The 20,482-nt window shown below is 37.1% G+C and overlaps 1 protein-coding gene across 1 annotated transcript; it reads right to left on the bottom strand.

Annotated features, from left to right (window-relative positions):
* Window positions 1-17,902: 17,902 nt before the first annotated feature.
* On the bottom strand, window positions 17,903-20,133 carry LOC143878826 (L-type lectin-domain containing receptor kinase SIT2-like). Its single transcript, XM_077381055.1, has 4 exons — window positions 20,096-20,133; window positions 18,722-18,948; window positions 18,308-18,468; window positions 17,903-18,100 (listed from the first exon to the last, which is right to left on the bottom strand). The coding sequence occupies exons 1-4, from the start codon at window positions 20,131-20,133 to the stop codon at window positions 17,903-17,905; spliced, it is 624 nt and encodes a 207-aa protein (XP_077237170.1).
* Window positions 20,134-20,482: the final 349 nt, after the last annotated feature.

The raw sequence follows: 20,482 nt of genomic DNA, 5'->3' as shown, positions 1-20,482 counted from the left end.
TAACGTGTTAGGAGTCATGTGTATCTGCGAAGAGGTTTGTAGGGGACTGTTTAGCAGGACCTACGAATTTGGATTTACGTGGAACTGTTTAGCAGAACCGCGTGATCCGGAGTGATTCGCTACCTTGAAAGAGAGGAGTCAGAGTTACTCGGTAGTTACACAGATTTATTTTCAGCAATGATCTGTATAACTATCGCTAGGCTTGAGACTTAGTCTCGCCTCGGGTATTAGAAGTTTGAGTTTAGCTCGAATATTCGATTACCCTAGTAATTGGTCGAGTCTTTGACTGATCGGCATGATTTAAAAAAAAAAAAAAATTTAATTCTTTGAGTGTTTGATTTTGAACTTGTTTTGGACGAGTTTTGATACATTGGTCTTTGGCCTATTTTTGCAGGTTTCTAAAAAAAAAAAAAAAAAAAAAAAAAAAAAAAAAAAAAAAAAAACTCTTTGAGTGTTTCGAATTATACTTGTCTTGGACAAATTGCAATGTGGTTTCTAAAAAATTAAAAAAGAAAATGGAAGCTCTTTGAGTGATTGAAGTGATTAACTTGTTTCTTTGGTTGGTGCTCTTGGAGCAATTGTTATGTTTACTTTGGCTTAGCCTGATATATAAAAAAAAAGAAAAAGAAAAAATGTTTGTGTTTTTGTAATCGTTCGTTCGTTTTTTATTAATTAGTCGAGTCATGAGTATTAGGGAGAGACTATCTCTTTGAGATGTCTTAGTTGCCGAGTTAAGAGTCGGTGAGAGACTATCTCCCTATTGTTAGTAGAGTTTTATCTTTGTGAATATCGTTTTAAAACTGAAAACCCAAAAATTTGCTTTGTTTTGGTTTCGGGTCAGTCAAAATGTGTCGTCTGTTCAGCTTTGCCATTCGCGTGTTACACACGCTCTGCCAAAGAGGGGCATCTGTAGACACCCCATTTTGACCGGACCCAAGTTCGCTATGCTTGGGAGAAACCCCATCCGATCATTTCCGCCATGTTTCGCATTTTTCCGTGAGAGGTTGAGAGAGATTATTCATAAGAATCCAAGCGAGGGAGAATTTGGACCCGTTTGGTGGGCCCGCATTGAACATTTGTTTAAAATTCGAATCAACCGAGGGCCCACGTTGTGGGGCCCGCGTTGTGGGGCCCACATTGTGGGGCCTCAGTAGGGCCTCTTGTGAGGCCTCTTATGAAGAACAATAATGATGGATTCTCCACTAAAGAAACATGATGGGCCCTCCACTAAGAACAATAATGATGGATTCTCCACTAAGAAACATGATGGGCCCTCCACTAAGAAGAATGATGATGGATTCTCCACTAAGAAACATGATGGGCCCTCCACTAAGAAGAATGATGATGGATTCTCCACTAAGAAACATGATGGGCCCTCCACTAAGAAGAATGATGATGGATTCTCCACTAAGAAACATGATGGGCCCTCCACTAAGAAGAATGATGATGGATTCTCCACTAAGAGGGACAACATGATGAGCTCTCCACCAACACATCTCTCTCTCTCTCTTTCTCTCCCTATATATATCTTCCTTCCCATCCATAAAAAAGAGGAGAAAAGGAGAGATTTATCTTCCATTATCTTTTTCTCTTCCATTATCTCTTCCAATCACTCCCTCCAATCCCTTTCCCTATATTCTTCTTCCATTATCTCTCCCAATCACCTCCCAATCCTTCCCTCTAAGAGAAAGTGAAAGACGGCGGAACGGATCGACGGCAACATTTTTTTTTGGGGGTTTTCTTTGCTAATTGAAAGGGTAAGACAAAGCGTATATCCGAGGATTACTTACCCTAGAGACAAGGAGAGCTAGCAAGGTTGGTATTCCAAAACCCTCTTTCATATATCTTAAACTAGAAGCATGCTAGGATAGAATTTGTGATTTATTTTTATTTTTTCTTATTGTTATTCAAAATATGTTTTTTTTCAATCTCTGAGTGTTTTGCACATTAAGAAGTGTAGAAATCTGGAATTTCGAAGAATTTTGACTTCGTTTTGACCGTAATTTGACCTTTTGAACTTTACCCTCAAAGGGGTAAAATTCTAAAGATTGAATTTAAGAAGATGTCAACATAGATCCAAAATCAATGAAAATTTAAACATAATATAATTGTAAGATTTTGAATTAGTACGAATTTCTTTATGAATTCTTGATTTGATTTAAAGGGTTTAAAAATTCATTTAACTCTAGGGGTATTTTTGGAAAAAACCAATTTTCAAAAACTCTATAATGTTTTCAAAAGTGAAATTTGGATGAGATGCAAATTAAATCTAATCTAATCTCCCGTGAATTTTTCAAGATTTTTGGTTTCTGTTGGATATTTGTTTATGATTTTTTACGTAAAATCATGCATGCTGTATTAAATCTGATAAAAATAGTAAATTGCAATGAAAACTTCTGAAAATATTTGTTTGATAATTACTACTGGAATTACATGTTTTCATAGAGTTTAAACTGATTTGGATTTGATTTACTATGTGTTTCTTTGTTAATTCATAATCTGGATGGATATTTGTCAAATCGTAAATTAATAGTAAATCATTTTTAAAATTTATGAAACTTTTACAGTAATCCTTTCTTATTGTAATAAACATACTATAGAAATTTCATATTGTTTTGAATTGATTTGCTATACGTTACTGTGTTAATTCACAATCTGGACAGAAACTTTCAACATTGAAAAACTAATAGCAAACCACATTTAAAATCTATGAAATTTTTATTATAATCTTATATAATTAAGGAGAAGTTACTGTAAAAATTTCATCTTGTTCTGAAAAGATTTGTTATATGTTGATGTGTAAATCTACAATCTGAATTGAAACCTTTTAAAATCCTTGAGTAAATTGAATTAAAATCAAATTGTTTTAAAAATTTCCAGATCATAATATTCCATCACATATTCAATCATTAAATTATCAAAATAGAAACCTTAGGAATCACTGATTTCCTTTGTAAAATCCTGATGCTGTGATTAGTTTGTATGTTTTATTTTCTCATCACATTTACTCAAACTTAATCTAACAAAACCTGAAGGCATCATAGATTGCGCGAACTTATTGCACACACTTACATCACTTGCATCTAAACCCCTGCATCTCACATGCACACACGTCCTATTTTAGGAACCCGGAGTGTTATCTAGCATGGTTGACTGGGATTTCATCACCTGGTGCCTCTGTGCTAGAGAAGCATTCCACCTTTAGCCTAGTACCTTTATGGTACGTAAACGGATCTCTTGTTCACGTACTGATACGCCGGACACTGGTACAGTATATCGAACATGGATTCGCGCTAAGGGAACTCTTGGCCTTACCCCTAGATTAACCCACACATGCATGTAGTATACGAACACATGTGCATCACGTGTGTGAGCCTAGTTTAGGATATCCTACCCATTTGTGTCTAGATTAGGCCGTAGTCCATCTTCCAATGGCTACGATCGGTCCTAGGTACACAAACAAAGTCATGAGTCGAGATCCTTTCTCCACTCCGCTAGATTAGGGTTAGGGTTGATGCCTCCAGGTAACACTGATAAAATGTGTGAAGATTAAAAAACTTTTCCTTTGGGGTTAGGATGTAAATCCCATTCATTTCCAAAGATCTCATAGGATTAGTCATTCATGATCCATCCGTTGAAAGCAATCTTATGCTATCTCATCTCATCTTGATCACAGATTTTCAATCTTCTATTATATGATTCGATCGCGTTTCCATATCTTTTAGAGAGTCTTTTGACTCATCTGTCTTTAGCTGTTGTCAGTGGAGTCTTTGACTCGTGTTTTCTTTTCCTTTAGAGAGTCTTTGACTCATATATCCTTTAGTTGGTGTTAGTGGAGTCTTTGACTCGTGTTTTCATCTCTTTTAGAGAGTCTTTGACTCATTTATCCTTTAGTTGGTGTTAGTGGAGTCTTTGACTCGTGTTTCTTTTCTTTTAGAGAGTCTTTGACTCATTTATCTTTTAGTTGGTATTGTTGGAGTCTTTGACTCGTGTTTCCATTTCTTTTCGAGAGTCTTTGACTCACTTCGTTTTCTTAGTTGGTATCATTAGAGAGTCTTTGACTCATTTGTTCTTTTGTGATATTACCAGGGAGTCTTTGACTCGTTGGTTCTTCCGTTGGTGTTATTTGGGAGTCTTTGACTCATTCCTCCTTTAAGTTGTAGTATTAGAGAGCCTGTGGCTCATTTGTCTTCTTGAGTGCTGTTAGTAAGGAGTTTCTCCATAGTCTTGTTGTCATTTCTTCTTCTTTGGAGACTAGCCCAGTCTCATTATAGCTTTGCTTTTTGAGATCATAGATCATTTTTGTTGTCATCGATAGTCTAGTTTGCCTTGTTTAGGGGTTTCCCCTATTTGCCCTAAGGTTTGGTCCTAGGGTTTTGCTTTGTGTTTTCCCTTAGGTCTTTGACCAAAAGGGTGAAAACTCTTTACTTTAAAAACTTTTGAAAAACTTTAAAAATATGAAAAACAACTGAAAAACCTTAAAAAGCCTAAAGTGTTGAGTGTTTTAGAATCAGTAATTAGGAGAGTTTGTTCCGAACTACGTTGGCTTGATCCTCTTCCACGAGGTACGTAGTGCAGCTTGGGATCCACATCCCAAGTCCAGCCAAACTTTTAAAAATAAACATTTCAAACCTTTAAAAATAAAAATTTTAAATCTTTCAAAGTTACAAAAATATTCAAACCATTTTCAAAAAGATCTTCCTCTAGAGTTAGGAGTATGTCCTAGCTGTTTAGGTTGTGTTCTAGAGTTAGGAGTTTGTCTTGATTTGTATTGATATGGTATGTCCTGTCGTGTGAGTGTCCCTAGAGTTAGGAGGCCTCGAGTCGATCGGTTAGACATTTAGTCGAACCGATGGCTAGACTAGGCATATAGTCATCCCGTGGTTTTCATTAGGTTGCACGGCCTAGTTACACATAGGATTGTAGGAACCACCTGCATTAACTTAAGGCTAATCAATCTGCATTTAGTTAGGGCATATAGGATGTCCTAAAATCCACCATTCATTGGAATTTAAATAATAGTTCAAGAAGCTTTAATAACTAGTCCGGTCTTTTAGATCGAGTCTAGGATAGAGGTCTAGGTGTCTTAGGCATCATAATTTTGAATAGGGCATCGAACTACGTGGGCTCCGATTCTTCCCGAGGCCGGGATACGTAGTGCAGCTAGGATGGATGGCCATTCTGGTCCGAGTCCAGTCTTGCAGTAGAGTTAGGCATGTCACCCATAACCTAGCTTTGCTTAGGTGACACATTTTCATTTTATGTGTTTATTTCTTCATTCTCAGGAAATGCATGCTTAGGTAGACGATTCCTGAGGATTGTTCCCATTTCATATGATTTTTACCCAAACTTCTTTGGAGTTAATGAAAATGGCATAAGAGACCAGGTGCTTGCACTTGGGCGAATTGGGGGCGCCTAATCCCTTCCCCATTCGTCATCAGGCACGAACCCTATTTTATATCTCTGGTTATCCGTTGCAACAGAGCATAGTATGGGATCCTTGGCCCACTTTCCTTGGATGGCGACTCTGAGTTCTTTTTAGGTACATCTCGGTTTCGAGCCCTGGCTCCTGATCAGGATGTATCTCATTCGTTTTGTATCGCCACTCGTGCTATGCAATGAGGGTGGCATCCGTTTTGAGAGTTCCTTGGCAGAGCTCTCCTTCACATTGTGGAGATCTTAGAGGATTGCTGTGGGGACCTCGCGTCCCTCGCCGCACTCGTCCTCTCCGGATCGGGGTCCACACATACTCACCAGTCACTAGGATTACATCCATTAAAGTTTTGATTGCAGTAGCGGCAATCCATAACTTAATAATTCATCAAATGGATATAAAAACTGCCTTTTTAAATGGCAGTCTAGAAGAGGAGATATATATGGACCAACATAGTGATTTCATAAATCCAGATCAAGAAAATAAAGTATGTAAGTTGATAAAGTCATTATATGGTCTAAAATAAGCACCTAAACAGTGGCATGCGAAATTTGATAATATCATTATATTAAATGGTTTTAAAATTAATGAAAGTGACAAATAAATATATTATAAGTATTATAATTCCTATTGTATTATAATTTGCTTATATGTGGATGATCTTTTAATTTTTTTTTTCAAACTTAAAAGTAGTTAAAGAAACCAAAAATTTATTAATGTAAAATTTTGATATGAAAGATCTAGGAGAAGCAAATGTAATTTTAGGAATTAAAATTACAAGAACAAAATATGGTATATCTTTAGACCAATCCCATTATATAGAAAAGATACTTAAAAAGTATAGGTACTTTGATTGTAATCCTGTATGTAGTATTATACTATATTCTAATGAAGGTGATAGTGTTAATAAAAAAGAGTATGATAGAATTATTGGTAGTTTAAGGTATGCTACAGATTATACTAGACCTGATATAGCATACGCTGTAAGTATATTATGTAGATATACTAGTAATCCTAATATAGAACATTGGAATACTATATCACGAGTCATGAGATACCATAAACGAACTATTAATAATGGGATACACTACCAAAGATTTTTCATTGTTTTAGAGGGTTTCGGTGATGCCGATTGGAATATGCCAGAAGATTTCAAGGCTATCACTAGTTATGAATTTTCTGTTAGTAGTGGTGCACTTTCTTAGAGATCCAAGAAACAAACTCTCATTGCTCAATCAACCATGGAATCTGAGCTGATTGCCCTAACCTCTGCGTGTGAAGAAGCTAGTTGGTTAAGAAACTTTTTATCTGATATACCCATCTGGGAAAGACCTGTTCCCGTTGTTTTGATTCACTGTGACAACACAACTGCTATTCGAAGAGTACATAACAAGTAATATATGGAAAGTCGTTATAGATACGCCGAAAACACAGTATTGTGAGAGAGTTGATCTCTAATGGATCTGTCACCATTGACTTTGTGAGATCTTGTGCCAATTTGGTATATCTCTTAACTAAGGCCTTGTCAAGGGAGAAAATCTGTAATTCATCGACGGGGATGGGACTAAAGCCCATTTATAAGTAGTTACATATGATAGATACCCAACGTAGGGACTGGAGATCCCAAGAACTAGGTTTTCAACGGGAAAAATGAGTTATAGTGTAACTAGTGGACGCTCATATTGATTTCGAGTTTGACTCAATGTACATCTCTATGGTATAACTTAAGCATGATATCTTGAAGCATTTGTAAGGTTGAGTGATTACTCTTAATGAGATCTATAGCTCATATGAGTGGGATGTCTAGGCTACAGGAGCATCCTTGATAGACTCACCTACATGTTAGCGAGGAACTTGACCGCTTCTAAAGATAATGAGGGCTTATTCTCTTATGCTTACATGGATATTGGGATGTAGCGCATGGCTGTAACGTGCGAGCTTTTTAGAACCAATTGAATACTTTAGTATCATGTGTGTTGTGTACGTTTTTCTGTACCCAAGGGTTGTAGTTCATGACATAGTCACTATCAATTCCTTACAGTTAGAATGCATTAACACTAAGTAAAGGTTCAAGACATAGTCACCTTTATTGTATGTGGTACTTTGCTGATTGTTTAGCGTCAAGTTTTATTATTTCATTTTTTTAAAAGGAAGTTTTTTTATTTCTTTTTCTTTTAAAATAAGTAGGGGATTGTTAGTATTTTAATAATAAAAGTAAAAAGAAGTCCCTTTTTGCCTTTTAAGAAGATTCCTTCTGCTTTTGATTTTTCACCCAAATTTCAAATAGATTTTTCACCCACCAAAAGTTTGAACCTTCTGAAATGTGCTCTCTTTTTCACTTGTGAAACATAGTCCCACATTGGAAAGTGGGAGAAATCTCTACATCCATATAAGAGGGAATGTTGAGACAAAGGCTTGGGCCTCTCAAGGCCATTCAACTTTGTTTGGGTTGGAGCTTTTACATAGAACAAAATTCAAGTTAAAAATAGACGCGTGCCCTTGCCGAGCCGAGCCGTGTCCTGCCATGTCGGGGCGTGGGTGCATGTGAGGGTTTGGGTTTGGGTTTTTCCTAAACAAATTTATCTTTTTTAAACTCTAAGGCTTATGTCTTTTGGGTTTATTCTCTAACGTATCTTTTCTATTTTGAACCCAAAAGACATGTCCTCTTTATCCAACCGCTAGAACCCTCTTAAACAATGTTTTAAAAGGTATTTATTTTTAAATGATGCTTTAAAGAACTGTTATGTTTAAAAGAGTGCCTTTAACAGACACGTTTTGCCTATAAAAGAAGGCCATTACTAATGTTTTAGAAGTGAAAAGAAAGCCTTCTCTATTTCTATCTTTTACTCTCGGTTAACGGAAGACTATTCCTACTCTATCATACTGCTTTGTTAATAGAAAACTGTTTTCTTTCTCTGTTCTTAATAGAACGTTCTTCTTCTTCTCTCTGTTAATAATAGAAAGGAGTTATCCTACCTATATTTCACAGTAGCCTCTTATTTTCTGTCTTCTCTATTTTTATAATTTTACTGGGCAATCGAAGTATTCGTTGTGTGGTTCAGATCTATCTAATCGTGCAGTTCATATAGGTATTGACGGTGAGTCGAGATATTGTATCCTGGGAGTAATTGCATTCAGAGCTGCTGCATCGAAGGTTCTTCCGCAGAGGCGCAAAATCACCTTAAAGAGAGCGATCTAGTCTGTGCCTCATTTCGCCGCATCAAAAAGTTTTGACTAATCATCTAATTTTCTGTTTTCACAGAAATTTAGGTAAGCTGTATTTAATTTAAGACGAAAGTTCAACAACAATACTAAGTTCCAATGCCGGAGCCTTCCAATGCTGATGATCTCTGCTACGAACTCCATCATTCGTTGCCTTGATTCATGGGAGACTTTCTGTCACGCCCCAAACTCGGGATCTAGACCGGAAAGCAACAGCACCGCACACTTGCAAGGCGAACCCTACAAGCATGCAAGGCATTCGATATCAAATAGTGCAGATAATATCAAAGCAATTTTTCCATCAACACAAAACTATCATAGCTAAACACTATTTTCTATTTTGAAAATATATTTAACCATTTTAGTAATTCAAGATAAATACAATGAATGATACTCATGGTCAGGAGCCCGAATAAACATGTTCATGTACAAATCAAGGCTATGGGACGCTCTCCCATGTCCCAAGACAGAATTGCGTTCAATATCTGAAATTTGTAAGCCACGGGTGAGTTAACGCTCATGCAAGCAATAAAGCACAACTATGGTTAAGCAGGCCAAGAGAGGTAAGTATGCAAGTGGCAATGAAACGGATATATAAAAGTTCAATATCATTTACCGTTCTGAATTCAAGTACTATTATTCAAGAAGGATTATTCCAAAGAAGTCAACCCTCGAAATTCGAAGGTTCTAGTACGCAAGCCAATGGTTTAGTAATAAGAAGGATCCAAAGAGAATCACACGTTTCGGAATTGCCAATGGTTCTTAAGTATAGTGCGCAATTCGACAAGTTCAGATGTTTCAATAATTCTTTCGATTCACCATTCATAGTTCAATATTTACGTTCAATGACTAATCAAGACAAATACTGGGGTTCAAAGTTTTCAATACGGCGTCGACGTATCAGAGTCAGATTTTTAGAAATTCAATAGTTCTTATCACAATACATTATTCAATGAATCAGAGGGATGGTGACTTGGTTCAGAATTTGATAAAGCCACGGAGTCCTGCAGAACTCTGAGGTTCAGATAGACAGATAGACACACTGCTTATAGCTTAAAGCCAGCGGTCAGCGGCTCCAGATAATACTTGTCGACAAGGTCAATGAACTATGCATTCCCCACTTATTGGGTCCAATGAATTATGCATTCCCCACTTATTGGGTCCAGTGAATTATGCATTCCCCACTTATTGGATCAGAATTGGCCTTGGCCAATATTATAGGTAAAAAATGTTCATTCTTTGCCAATGTATTATGCGTGCCCCACTGGCGGGGTCCAGAAAGTCTCACAAGAGATGTCAATCACAAGGTAGTTCAATATTCAATGAGTGTACAAAATTTGATAAACAGATTGTTTAAAGCAGGAAAGGATATACCCTTAGTATGCGGGACAATAATAATCGTGTCACAAGGTCAAACGGATTTTAGAGTTCAATAACAGGACAAGCACGAATCAAAAAGCTTGCATAGGATAATTCGATAGTCAATACAAAAATGAAGGGTCAAGCATATGTTAAACTATCGAAACCATAAGTTCAAATTTTGAGAATCTATATAATCGCATTTGAAAGGATAAATCCAAAGAGTGCGGAATCATACAAAATCATGTAGTCCAAGTGTAGGCAAAAAGGGAAACTAAGACAGACAAATTCAGATAAGTAATATGTCGAAGTTCCAAAACACTATTTCTATATTTTAATAATGGTATGAGTCTAGCTCAAATTGAGAGAAACCAAGTAATGCAATATCACTTACCTCGATCGGAAATTCCCTCAAATTCGCCATAAGGATTAATTTACTTGACCCAAACAAATCATATTTATCTTTTAGGGGCTTAGGAGTAAGTCAAAACAAATAATCCGAAAATCCGAAACCCCCAAAACAAAAATCAGAATTCCAACATGTTCGGGCGCCCGACTCAGAATGTTCGGGCGTCCGAGCCTTCATTCGGATGACACTCGGGTGCTCGAGAGCCCACCATGAAAACTTTTCCAAAATTCAGAACTCTCTGGTTCCACTGATCCCGCATGCCGGGCGCCCGATCCAGTCTATTCTGTTAGTGATTTTGGTTTTTCAAAATCATGTATTTTACATGTTTTAGTATTTTGGAAAATGTTTTATCAAAAGCATTTGGGAAAAAGAAAATGTTTTCTTGGAAAGATTTGCTTTTTACAAAATGATGTAGAAGTGTAGTTGAAAAGATAGTCCTGTACCGAATGAGAGAAAGGAAAGAGAAGGGCTTATAAAGCACTACACTTCTCTATTACTTGTTTCATTGCACATTGGGTTGAACCCATGGTTGGACCCGCAGGACGGTGCAACGCACCATTCGCACTCGCGCACGCCCACGAGCGCGCGCGGCATTTGCAATGGGCTATAGGCCCCATAGTGGCGCTTTTTTTTAGGTGCACTTTTCACTTTTCACACAGAAAAGACACCAGGTGGTCTATAAAATGTGCAGAATTCGGTCATTTCATTACAGAAACGAATTGGCAATTCTGACAGACTTTAAACTCTCTTCTACACTCCTATCTGATCCCCAAGTATTTCTACATACTATTTTTCTTTTTATTTACTGTTCTTCTCCAGAAACAGTATCTAGAAATTTCTCTAAGGCTTGAAATTTCGGAAGCGCATATCAGGTTTGATTCCGCTAGTGCGAGGCATCATCAAACATTAGTAGGGCTTCCCTACCAGGCTTCATTGTATCTTGGAGGCAATTTGCGGATCCCTTTTTGCACACTACTGGTGGGGGCGAATCTTGTCTTAAGGAAAGTGATATCACGACTTGAAGCAACAGTTTCTGTTTTTATCACCAACAGTACCCTCAAATTGTCCAACAATCTTAAGACAAGATTTTCAACTGTTGTTTCAATGACACTTTTTTTCGGTTCATCAAATGACCCAAGACTTTGTCAAACTCGAACGTTTCGACAAAGGAAATTTCAAGCGCTGGCAAAAGAAGTTGCATTTCATTCTGACTTCACTCAAAGTGGCTCGTGTTCTGACAACTCCAAAGCCAGTACCAACTGAGAATGAGACTATGGCACAGGCTCGTGCAAGGATGAAGTGGGAACAGGATAACTACATTTGCAAAGGGCACATCCTCAACGCTATGTCAGATACACTGTTCGATATTTATCAAACCATGGGTTCAGCCAGCGAGATTTGGAATGCACTGGAAGCGAAGTACATGGCAGAAGACGCCAGTAGTAAGAAATTCACTGTGAGTCGGTTTTTAAATTTCCATATGGTAGATGACAAGTCTGTCATAGACCAGTTGCATAAAATTCAACATATTGTGAGTCAAATTCATTTGCAAGGGATTCTACTTGATGACTCCTTCATAGTCCCTTCAATGATTGATAAACTTCTACCATTTTGGAAAGACTTTAGGAAAAGTCTGAAACACAAGAAAGAGGAAATGTCTCTTGAAGACTTGGCTCAATGCCTCAGGATTGAGGAAGAGTCAAGAATCAGAGACAAGAAAGAAGATGAACCTATATCCTCTAAGATTCATTTGGTGGAAAATGTCAAGAATCCGAACCAACAAGGAAAAGGCAATCAGAAGATAAACAAACACCCTAAAAAGAAGACTAATAAGAATAAGAAAAGAAAGGGTGCTTGTTTCAACTGTGGCAAACCTGGCCATTACAAGAGTGAGTGTCGGCTTCTTAAGGATAAGAAGCCGGGTGGACCAACAGACAAAGATAAGTTTGTGGCCATGATTTCTGAGGCAAATGTTCTTGAAGATGGCAATGATTGGTGGATTGACTCTGGTGTGATGAGGCATGTCTGTAAAGACAGGAACCTGTTTTCAACTTATGAAACAGTTGAAGATGGAAGCGTGTTATATATGGGAAATTCATCGATAGCAGAAGTCAAAGGGAAAGGAAAGGTGGAACTTGAGTTCACATCCGGCAAGCGACTCACTCTAACCGATGTCTATCATGTACAAGAAGTTAGAAAGAACTTAGTATATGGAAGCATTCTTAACAAGAATGGCTTCAAACTTGTATTTGAATCTGATAAGTTCATTCTTTCTAAGAGGGGTACTTTTGTTAGGAAAGGGATATATGTATGAAGGAATGTTCAAAATCAATATCAATAAAGTGATTTCCTTTGCTTATATTTTGGATTCTTCTTTATCTTTATGGCATAATCGTTTAGGACATGTAAATACTAGAAAAATGAATGATATGGTTAAGTTAGCCTTAATTCCTAAATATGAAAATAACTTAGTAGATAAATGTAAAACATGCATGCAAACCAAGATAATCACTAAGTCATTTCCTAAAGTAGATAGAACTTCTAACTTGTTAGAATTAGTACATAGTGATGTATATGACATACATAGTGTTCCCACAAAGGAAGGTAAAAAGTACTTTGTTACATTTATTGATGATTATTCTAAGTATTGTTATGTATATCTTCTTAGTCATAAAGATGAGGTTTTAGAAAAATTTAAGATTTATAAAACAGAGGTCGAAAACCAATGTGAAACAAGCATTAAGTGTCTCAGATCAGATAGAGGTGGTGAATATCACTTTTCTCATTTCTGTGAATCAGTAAGCATTTTTCATGAAACTTTCGCCCCTTATACACCACAACAAAATGGTGTAGCAGAAAGGAAGAATATGACACTTACTGAAATGATTAATGCTATGCTTGTTAATTCTGGTTTAAATAAAAGTTTTTAGGGTGAAGCCTTACTTACGGCTTGTCACATTTTGAATAGGGTACCTAGTAAGAAATCTAATATAACCCCTTATGAATTGTGGAAGAAAAGGAAACGAAACTTAAATTACCTTAAAGTTTGAGGTTGTAGGGCTATAGTTAAAGTCCCTAAACCTAAGTTAAGAAAATTACGTGAAAAGGGTACTGAGTGTATCTTTTTGGGATATGCTGGTCACAGTAAAGCCTATAGATTTTTAGTTATAGAATCTAATGATTTCATAGAAGTCAATACTACAATTGAGTCCAGAGATGCCATTTTCTACGAAAATAGATTCACTTCAATTCCTAAAGAAAATGAACCTACAACTTCTGTAGAACAACATTTAGAATCACAAACAGAAGTTGGTGAACCTAGTATACAACCTAGTAAAATAAGAAGTTCAAGAGATAGAAGGAATAGGAGTTTTGGCCCTGACTTTGTAACCTACCTGGTAGAAGGGACAAGAGAAAAACTCCAAGGTTCTGTCTTGTTAAACTTAAGCATAGAAAGTGACCCTCAAACCTATGGAGTAGCCATAAAGTCACAAGATGCTGCCTTTTGAAAAGAAGCAATTAATGACGAAATGGATTCTATCATGGGTAATAAAACTTGGATTTTGGTTGATCTACCACCTGGGTCTAAACCTATAGGATGTAAATGGATCTTCAAGAAGAAGAGTAAAGTAGATGGGACTATAGAAAAGTTTAAGGCAAGGTTAGTTGCCAAAGGGTTTACTCAAAAACCCGGTATTGATTACTTTGACACATATGCACCAGTTGCTAAGATTTCTACCATTAGAGTGTTGATTGCTCTAGCTTCCATATACAAACTTCACATTCACCAGATGGATGTTAAAACCGCATTCTTAAATGGTGAACTTGATGAAGAATTGTATATGGAACAACCTGAAGGATTTATTCTACCAGGCCAAGAGCATAAAGTATGTAAGCTTATCAAATCTTTGTATGGCCTTAAGCAAGCCCCTAAACAATGGCATGAAAGATTTGATAAAGTCTTAGTGTCAAATGGTTATAGGATTCATGAGTCAGATAAATGTGTGTATAGAAACTTTAAGGGTGACAAAGGTGTTGTTATTTGTCTATATGTTGATGACATGTTAATATTTAGTACCGATATTGAAAGCATTCAAAATACTAAAACATTTCTTTCTCAAAACTTTGATATGAAAGATATGGGTGAAGCTGATGTGATTTTGGGTATTAGAATCATAAGACAGGATAATGGTCTTATTCTAACCCAATCACATTATATTGAGAAGGTTCTCAAAAAGTTTAACCATTTTGAATGTTCACTCATTTCAACACCTTTTGACCCAAATACGAAGTTGTATCTTAATTCTGGTAGGACTATTTCTCAACTAGGGTATGCTAGTGTAATTGGTAGTCTTATGTATGCTATGTCTTGTACTAGGCCAGACATAGCATTTGTTGTAGGTAAACTTAGTAGGTTTACCAGTAATCCTAGTTTTTCTCATTGAAATGCAGTCTATAGAGTTTTAAAATATTTAAAGAAAACTATAGACTATGGTTTATGTTATAGTGGGTATCCAACTGTAATAGAAGGATACACTGATGCTAGTTGGATAACTGAGCGTATAGACCATTTATCAACCACTGGGTGGATTTTCACCTTTGGTGGGGGAGCAGTCTCCTGGGCCTCTAAGAAACAGACATGCATAATAACTTCAACTATGGAAGCAGAGTTTATAGCTCTGGCAGCATGTTGTAAAGAGGCGGAATGGCTTCAGAATTTGTTATTGGAAATTCCATTATGGCCTAAACCAATGCCATCGATTTATGTCCATTGTGATAGTCAGGCCACACTATCAAGGGCATATAATTATGTTTATAATGGTAAATCCAGACATATAGGACTTAGACATAGTACTGTAAGAGAGTTACTTACTAATGGAGTAGTAACTATTGATTTTGTGAGATCGAGCCAAAATTTGGCCGATCCATTCACCAAAGCTCTTGCAAGAGATCTGGTGTGTAAAACATCATTAGGGATGGGGTTAAAGCCATTAACCAATAGTCAGCAATGATGGAACCTCAACTCAACACTTGAATAAACATCAAGTCTTGAGTTCAATGAGTCCAAGTACATCATATGGAGTGATTGCAAGCACTATAATCTGTATTATTCGCCATCCCAACGTAAAGTGCTTGGTACCTGTAATGTTTAAAAGGAGAAGGCTGAGTATTTAAACTCTTAATAGGCTTATAACATAGTGTTTGAGTGTTTTAGTTACAGGGGCACTCTTGATAAGCCTACCTCTGTGAGTGTGGGAGTGGTGCCGCTTCTTATGAGACCTGGCTAGTCTCTAGAGCACTCATGAAACCAAGATATAGACACAAGGCCAATACATGTGTCAGTTTTTTTTAGAAACTGCCCAAAGATGTGAAATCTTGTGTGTGAGACGTGTCCGGTTAACCAAATAGAATAGTTAGTTCAAAGATACGTCTACTATTCAATTCTGGTTAACTTTGATGTGTCTTCACTAAGTGAAGGCTCAAATCGAGAGATACCTTCATCTATGCATAAGATTTCCAAGCCTGAAGAGAAAATTTTCTTTGATTTTGAAAAAGGTGGGGGATTGTTAGTGATTTTGGTTTTTCAAAATCATGTATTTTATATGTTTTAGTATTTTGGAAAATGTTTTATCAAAAGCATTTGGGAAAAAGAAAATGTTTTCTGGGAAAGATTTGCTTTTTACAAAAGGATGTAGAAGTGTAGTTGAAAAGATAGTCCCGTACTGAATGAGAGAAAGGAAAGAGAAGGGCTTATAAAGCACTACACTTCTCTATTACTTGTTTGATTACACATTGGGTGGAACTCATGGTTGGACCCGCAGGACGGTGCAACGCACAGTTCGCACCCGCGCGCGGCATGGGCTATAGGGCGCATAGTGACGCTTTATCGGCACTTTTTTTAGGCGCATTTTCACACAGAAAAGACATCAGGTGGTCTATAAAATGTGCAGAATTCGGATATTTCATTATAGAAACGAATTGGCAATTCTGACAGACTTTAAACTCTCTTCTACACTTCTATCTGATCCCCAAGTATTTCTACATACTATTTTCCTTTTTATTTACTGTTCTAGATACTGTTCTTCTACAGAAACAGTATCTAGAAATTTCTCTAAGGCTTGAAATTTCGGAAGGGCATTTTGGGTTTGTTTCTGCTAGTGCGAGGCGTCATCAAACATTAGTAGGGCTTCCCTACTAGGCTTCATTGTATCTTCGAGGCAATTCGTGGATCCCCTTTTGCACACTACTGGTGGGGGCGAATCTTGTCTTAAGGAAAGTGATATCACGCCTTGAAACAACAGTTTCTGTTTTTATCACCAACAGTACCCTCAAATTCTCCAACATATTCAGGAGTTCGAACACGAATTTGGGTTTCATCCAAACACGTAATCTCTAACGAAACACATCGTTGAATTGATTAAATTATATTCTAGGATTTTCAAGAATTAAGAAATCATCATAAGATGGAGATCTAACCTTGGATCGTGATCTTCGGTCTTCAAGCTTACTTCTCTTCCATTGACCATAGCTCTCCTTTTCCATTTCTTGATCAAATCATATAGAAGAGGCTTACCTTCCTCATTAGAGGTGAAAGATAAATATTCCTGATGTATAAACGAACCCAACTCAAAGTCCTATTTAACTTTTCTTTGTTGTGTATCTGACTGCCATAACAAGGAGTACTCTTTTATTCTCACCAAATCTCATTCCTTTGAAGAGTGATGACTTCCAAATTTTGATCAGGCTACTGCCCCCAAAGGTGTGATGCCGTTCAACATTGACCAAGGCCAAGGAGAAACGTTCTGGGTGTTTTTAAATGGGTAACTAAGTAACTATCCAGATGATATTTTACAATGAGTACACTTGCTAAAGCTACCACAAACTACTTCCAGGGAACTCACGTTTCCAAATTTCTTGCGCACGTTTCCGAGAGTCTAAGAGGAGCACGTATCACTCTTAAGATTAATAAATTCTATACTAATTCTCTAAATTTCATACGAGCTATATCAATTAAAGGGAAAGTCTCCAATTTGTTTTACTAACCAATTCTCCTACTATGAGAAGAAATAGGGGAGGCCTATCAAAAAAAAAGAAATAGGGGAGAATGAATGAACGGTACAGCAATCTGCCCAAATTTTTTGCATCTTGAGGTAGCAAAAATTAAAGGAAAAAGAATACACAAAGTAATTTTATTAGCTTGGAGAAAAAGCCAGGAAAATTGCTATTTCAAACATCACCCTTCAAGGCCCCTTGTAATTTAACGCCTTTACACTTTGTGCTATCAACACTTCACAATTTAATTAGCTACATGCTATAAACATCGTATTCCCATTTGATAAGTACACCCCCTTCAAATTTAAAACAATTCAAACTAAATTTTGATATTGGCACTCTCCACAAGCGATAAAATTTTTATACTCGAGTTTTGATAAAGACACCATTAGAAAATAGGGGTTTTCTTACGGCGGGGCCGGGTATTACACTTTCTTCACAGCAACTTCGACTTTGGAGGATGGTAACACCCCTTTGTACACCCTACCAAAACCTCCTATGCCCAGAAGCTCTGTGTCTCTAAAGCCTTTGGTGGCTATGAATAGATCCTTGTAGGAGGACCTTTGAGGCCCATACTCGTACTCCCAATCCTCGATTATCCCTGCGAATTTGATCTTCCTTCCCTGTAATAATTAAATCTAGCTGTCAATAGTTTTGATTTCATCTTGGGACCTCTACGAGGAAGTTTAGGAAGGCATGAAAATCGAGGTCTTGAGCTTTCCCATTCATCTGAAAGCTACATCCCAGAACATAATTTGATGTTAGTATCAATCATGTCGAAGAAGAAAAACCCAGGTACATATTTCTAACAATACCGATGAAAGACTAACCATCGAAGACAAGAGAGGGCAATTAGGCTTTGCTGTCTTAACTGGAGATATTGTGACATCAAGTTTCTCATCACTACCATTGTACTCAACCCAAACCTGCATTGGTTCTCCACTTAGAAGGCTTAAGTTCATAATCCCACCATTTTCATTAGTATAACAAGCTGCATGGGCCGAATTAGAAGAATTTAAGCTGTTGATATCAATTCCGACATGGTCATCGTCAATATTCCCAAATTGTGGGTCCTGGATGGTTTCAAACTCAACGGCAAGAACATGAAGAGACCTATATATGTGCTAGCTAGAGCTCCAGGGAGCCCTCTCGAGGGGGCGATGACGAAGGCCATCCCGTGGCTGAAATCAGTATACTGGGAGCCAATTGCAAAGACGAAAGTAGTAGAAAAGGAGTAAAGGTACCATTGGTAGAATCCTTAAATTGAAGAGGAATGGAGTGAAAGGCATGACCCTTGCATTCCTTTGTATTGTTGGTTAGCTGCAAGAGGCCGTTGGGGGTGATTCCTGCTATGCCTTCGAAGCTTAGATCTGTGCTAAGGAATCCATTGTAGATGTAAACATCATTGTTAGAAGCTGAAACTTTGATGAGGATGAGAAACAGTAAGATCTTGGTAAACATGGCTGACATCCTGCAAGCAATTCAAAAAGTCATTCAAATATTTTTCACTTGTATTCTATAAGTGAATCAAAATATCATCTTTTACAGCTATACGTCAGCATCATAACATGGGAAGAGTAAATAGTTGCGATATTTATATAATACCATATTTTTATGATGACAGCACTCTTCATTTTACACTATTTTACAAAATTTCCTGATGAGTGATGAGCTTGTTGAATCTTTAATTAGGAGCTCTTTTTGCGAATTTGAATTTGCTGATTTTAATAGAGGAACCAACAAAATAGAAAATCATAGGAGAGGGATTTTTGTTTTTAGGAGGAACAAAAGAATTATTATTATTTTATTTGTGAGTTAGGTCTAATAAGTTACCGGTCCAAATGAGCTACCTTTAAGTGATAAGAACTAAAAAAATTAAAATAAAGACTTAGCCAATATACATTCACACCTTCAAATACAAACTGATAAAACAAAACAAAGCAAAAAAGAGTAGGAGAAGTCTTCTGGTTTTTAGTAAGAACAGAAGAATGCTTCTTTTTTCTTTGACTACTCAACACCCTTTAAATAAAATTATGCGTCTCCTCTTAGAGAAAGTCTAAGCTTTCCCACACTCACTTCAACCTAATTGGGTATTCTTGTCATTGAATTTCAACCTAATTGGGTATTCTTGTCATTGAATTTTAGCCAATAGGAAGACAGGCTTTCTAATTGATTATTATTTAGAGTGAGAGAATATGTAGAAGGTTGTGTTTAAAAGTTAATAAATAGATTAGATCTTGCGGTTACGTGATTCTCTTAATTGAAAAATAGTTAGGAATTTCTCAGAGTTGATGACGTTTTGGGGGAGAACTTTTAGGAGCTCAAATCGTTGTCTTCTAGATTGTGCATTTGTCTTAACTAGGGGGAGAGGTTTTAGGAAGGATCCGAAAAGCTTTAAATGTCTCCATAGAAGAGAGAAGTTTATGGAGACTGGTATCAAGCCAAACATAATTTTTGAAGAGGAGGACATCATGGGCGCTGGGAATCGCTGGAAAAATTGCTTGATTGGTTACTTTCTTGGTCGTGGACCTTACTTCATGACGCTAAGAGAGAACCTTCTAAAGAAGTGGAACCTGAGAGGAAACCTGGAAATCTTTACTCTTCATAATGGTTTCTACCTCTTCAAAATTTCGAGCCCTGAAGATTGCTCCACCATCCTTGAATCAAATTCAAACTATTATCGCGGCCGCCTCTTCGTAGGTGGACTCCAGATACCGCCCTTGAAAAGCTTAATCTATTCACTGTTCCTGTGTGGATCCGCTTGCCAGACCTCCACTTAAAATTCTGGACTCCAAATAACGTTAGCAAAATTGCTAGTGGGATAGGCATCCCAACGTACATGGATAGTCAGACAGCAGAAGGCACTCTGCTTACTTATGAGTGGGATAGGCATCCCAATGTACATGGATTGTCAGACAGCAGAAGGCACTCGGCTTACTTATGCAAGACTTTGTGTTGAGATTGAAGCAGGAGCAACCTCCCACACTCCATTGACCTCACCACTC

This window comes from Tasmannia lanceolata, unplaced genomic scaffold, assembly GCF_043159265.1.
Source record: "Tasmannia lanceolata isolate RefF3 unplaced genomic scaffold, GAP_Taslan_0.1 ptg000006l, whole genome shotgun sequence".
NCBI classification, from domain to species: domain Eukaryota; kingdom Viridiplantae; phylum Streptophyta; class Magnoliopsida; order Canellales; family Winteraceae; genus Tasmannia; species Tasmannia lanceolata.
This window is presented reverse-complemented; position numbering and strand designations above follow the sequence as displayed.

Excerpts from the sequence above, each read along its gene's own strand:
- LOC143878826 (XM_077381055.1), bottom strand. The coding sequence starts at position 20,133 with ATGGTGGAGCAATCTTCAGGGCTCGAAATTTTGAAGAG. Across the intron at positions 18,949-20,095 it reads GGGCTCGAAATTTTGAAGAG|GATGTCAGCCATGTTTACCA; the intron begins GTAGAAACCATT and ends AATTGCTTGCAG. Across the intron at positions 18,469-18,721 it reads ATTTAAGGATTCTACCAATG|CTTGTTATACTAATGAAAAT; the intron begins GTACCTTTACTC and ends CGGCCCATGCAG.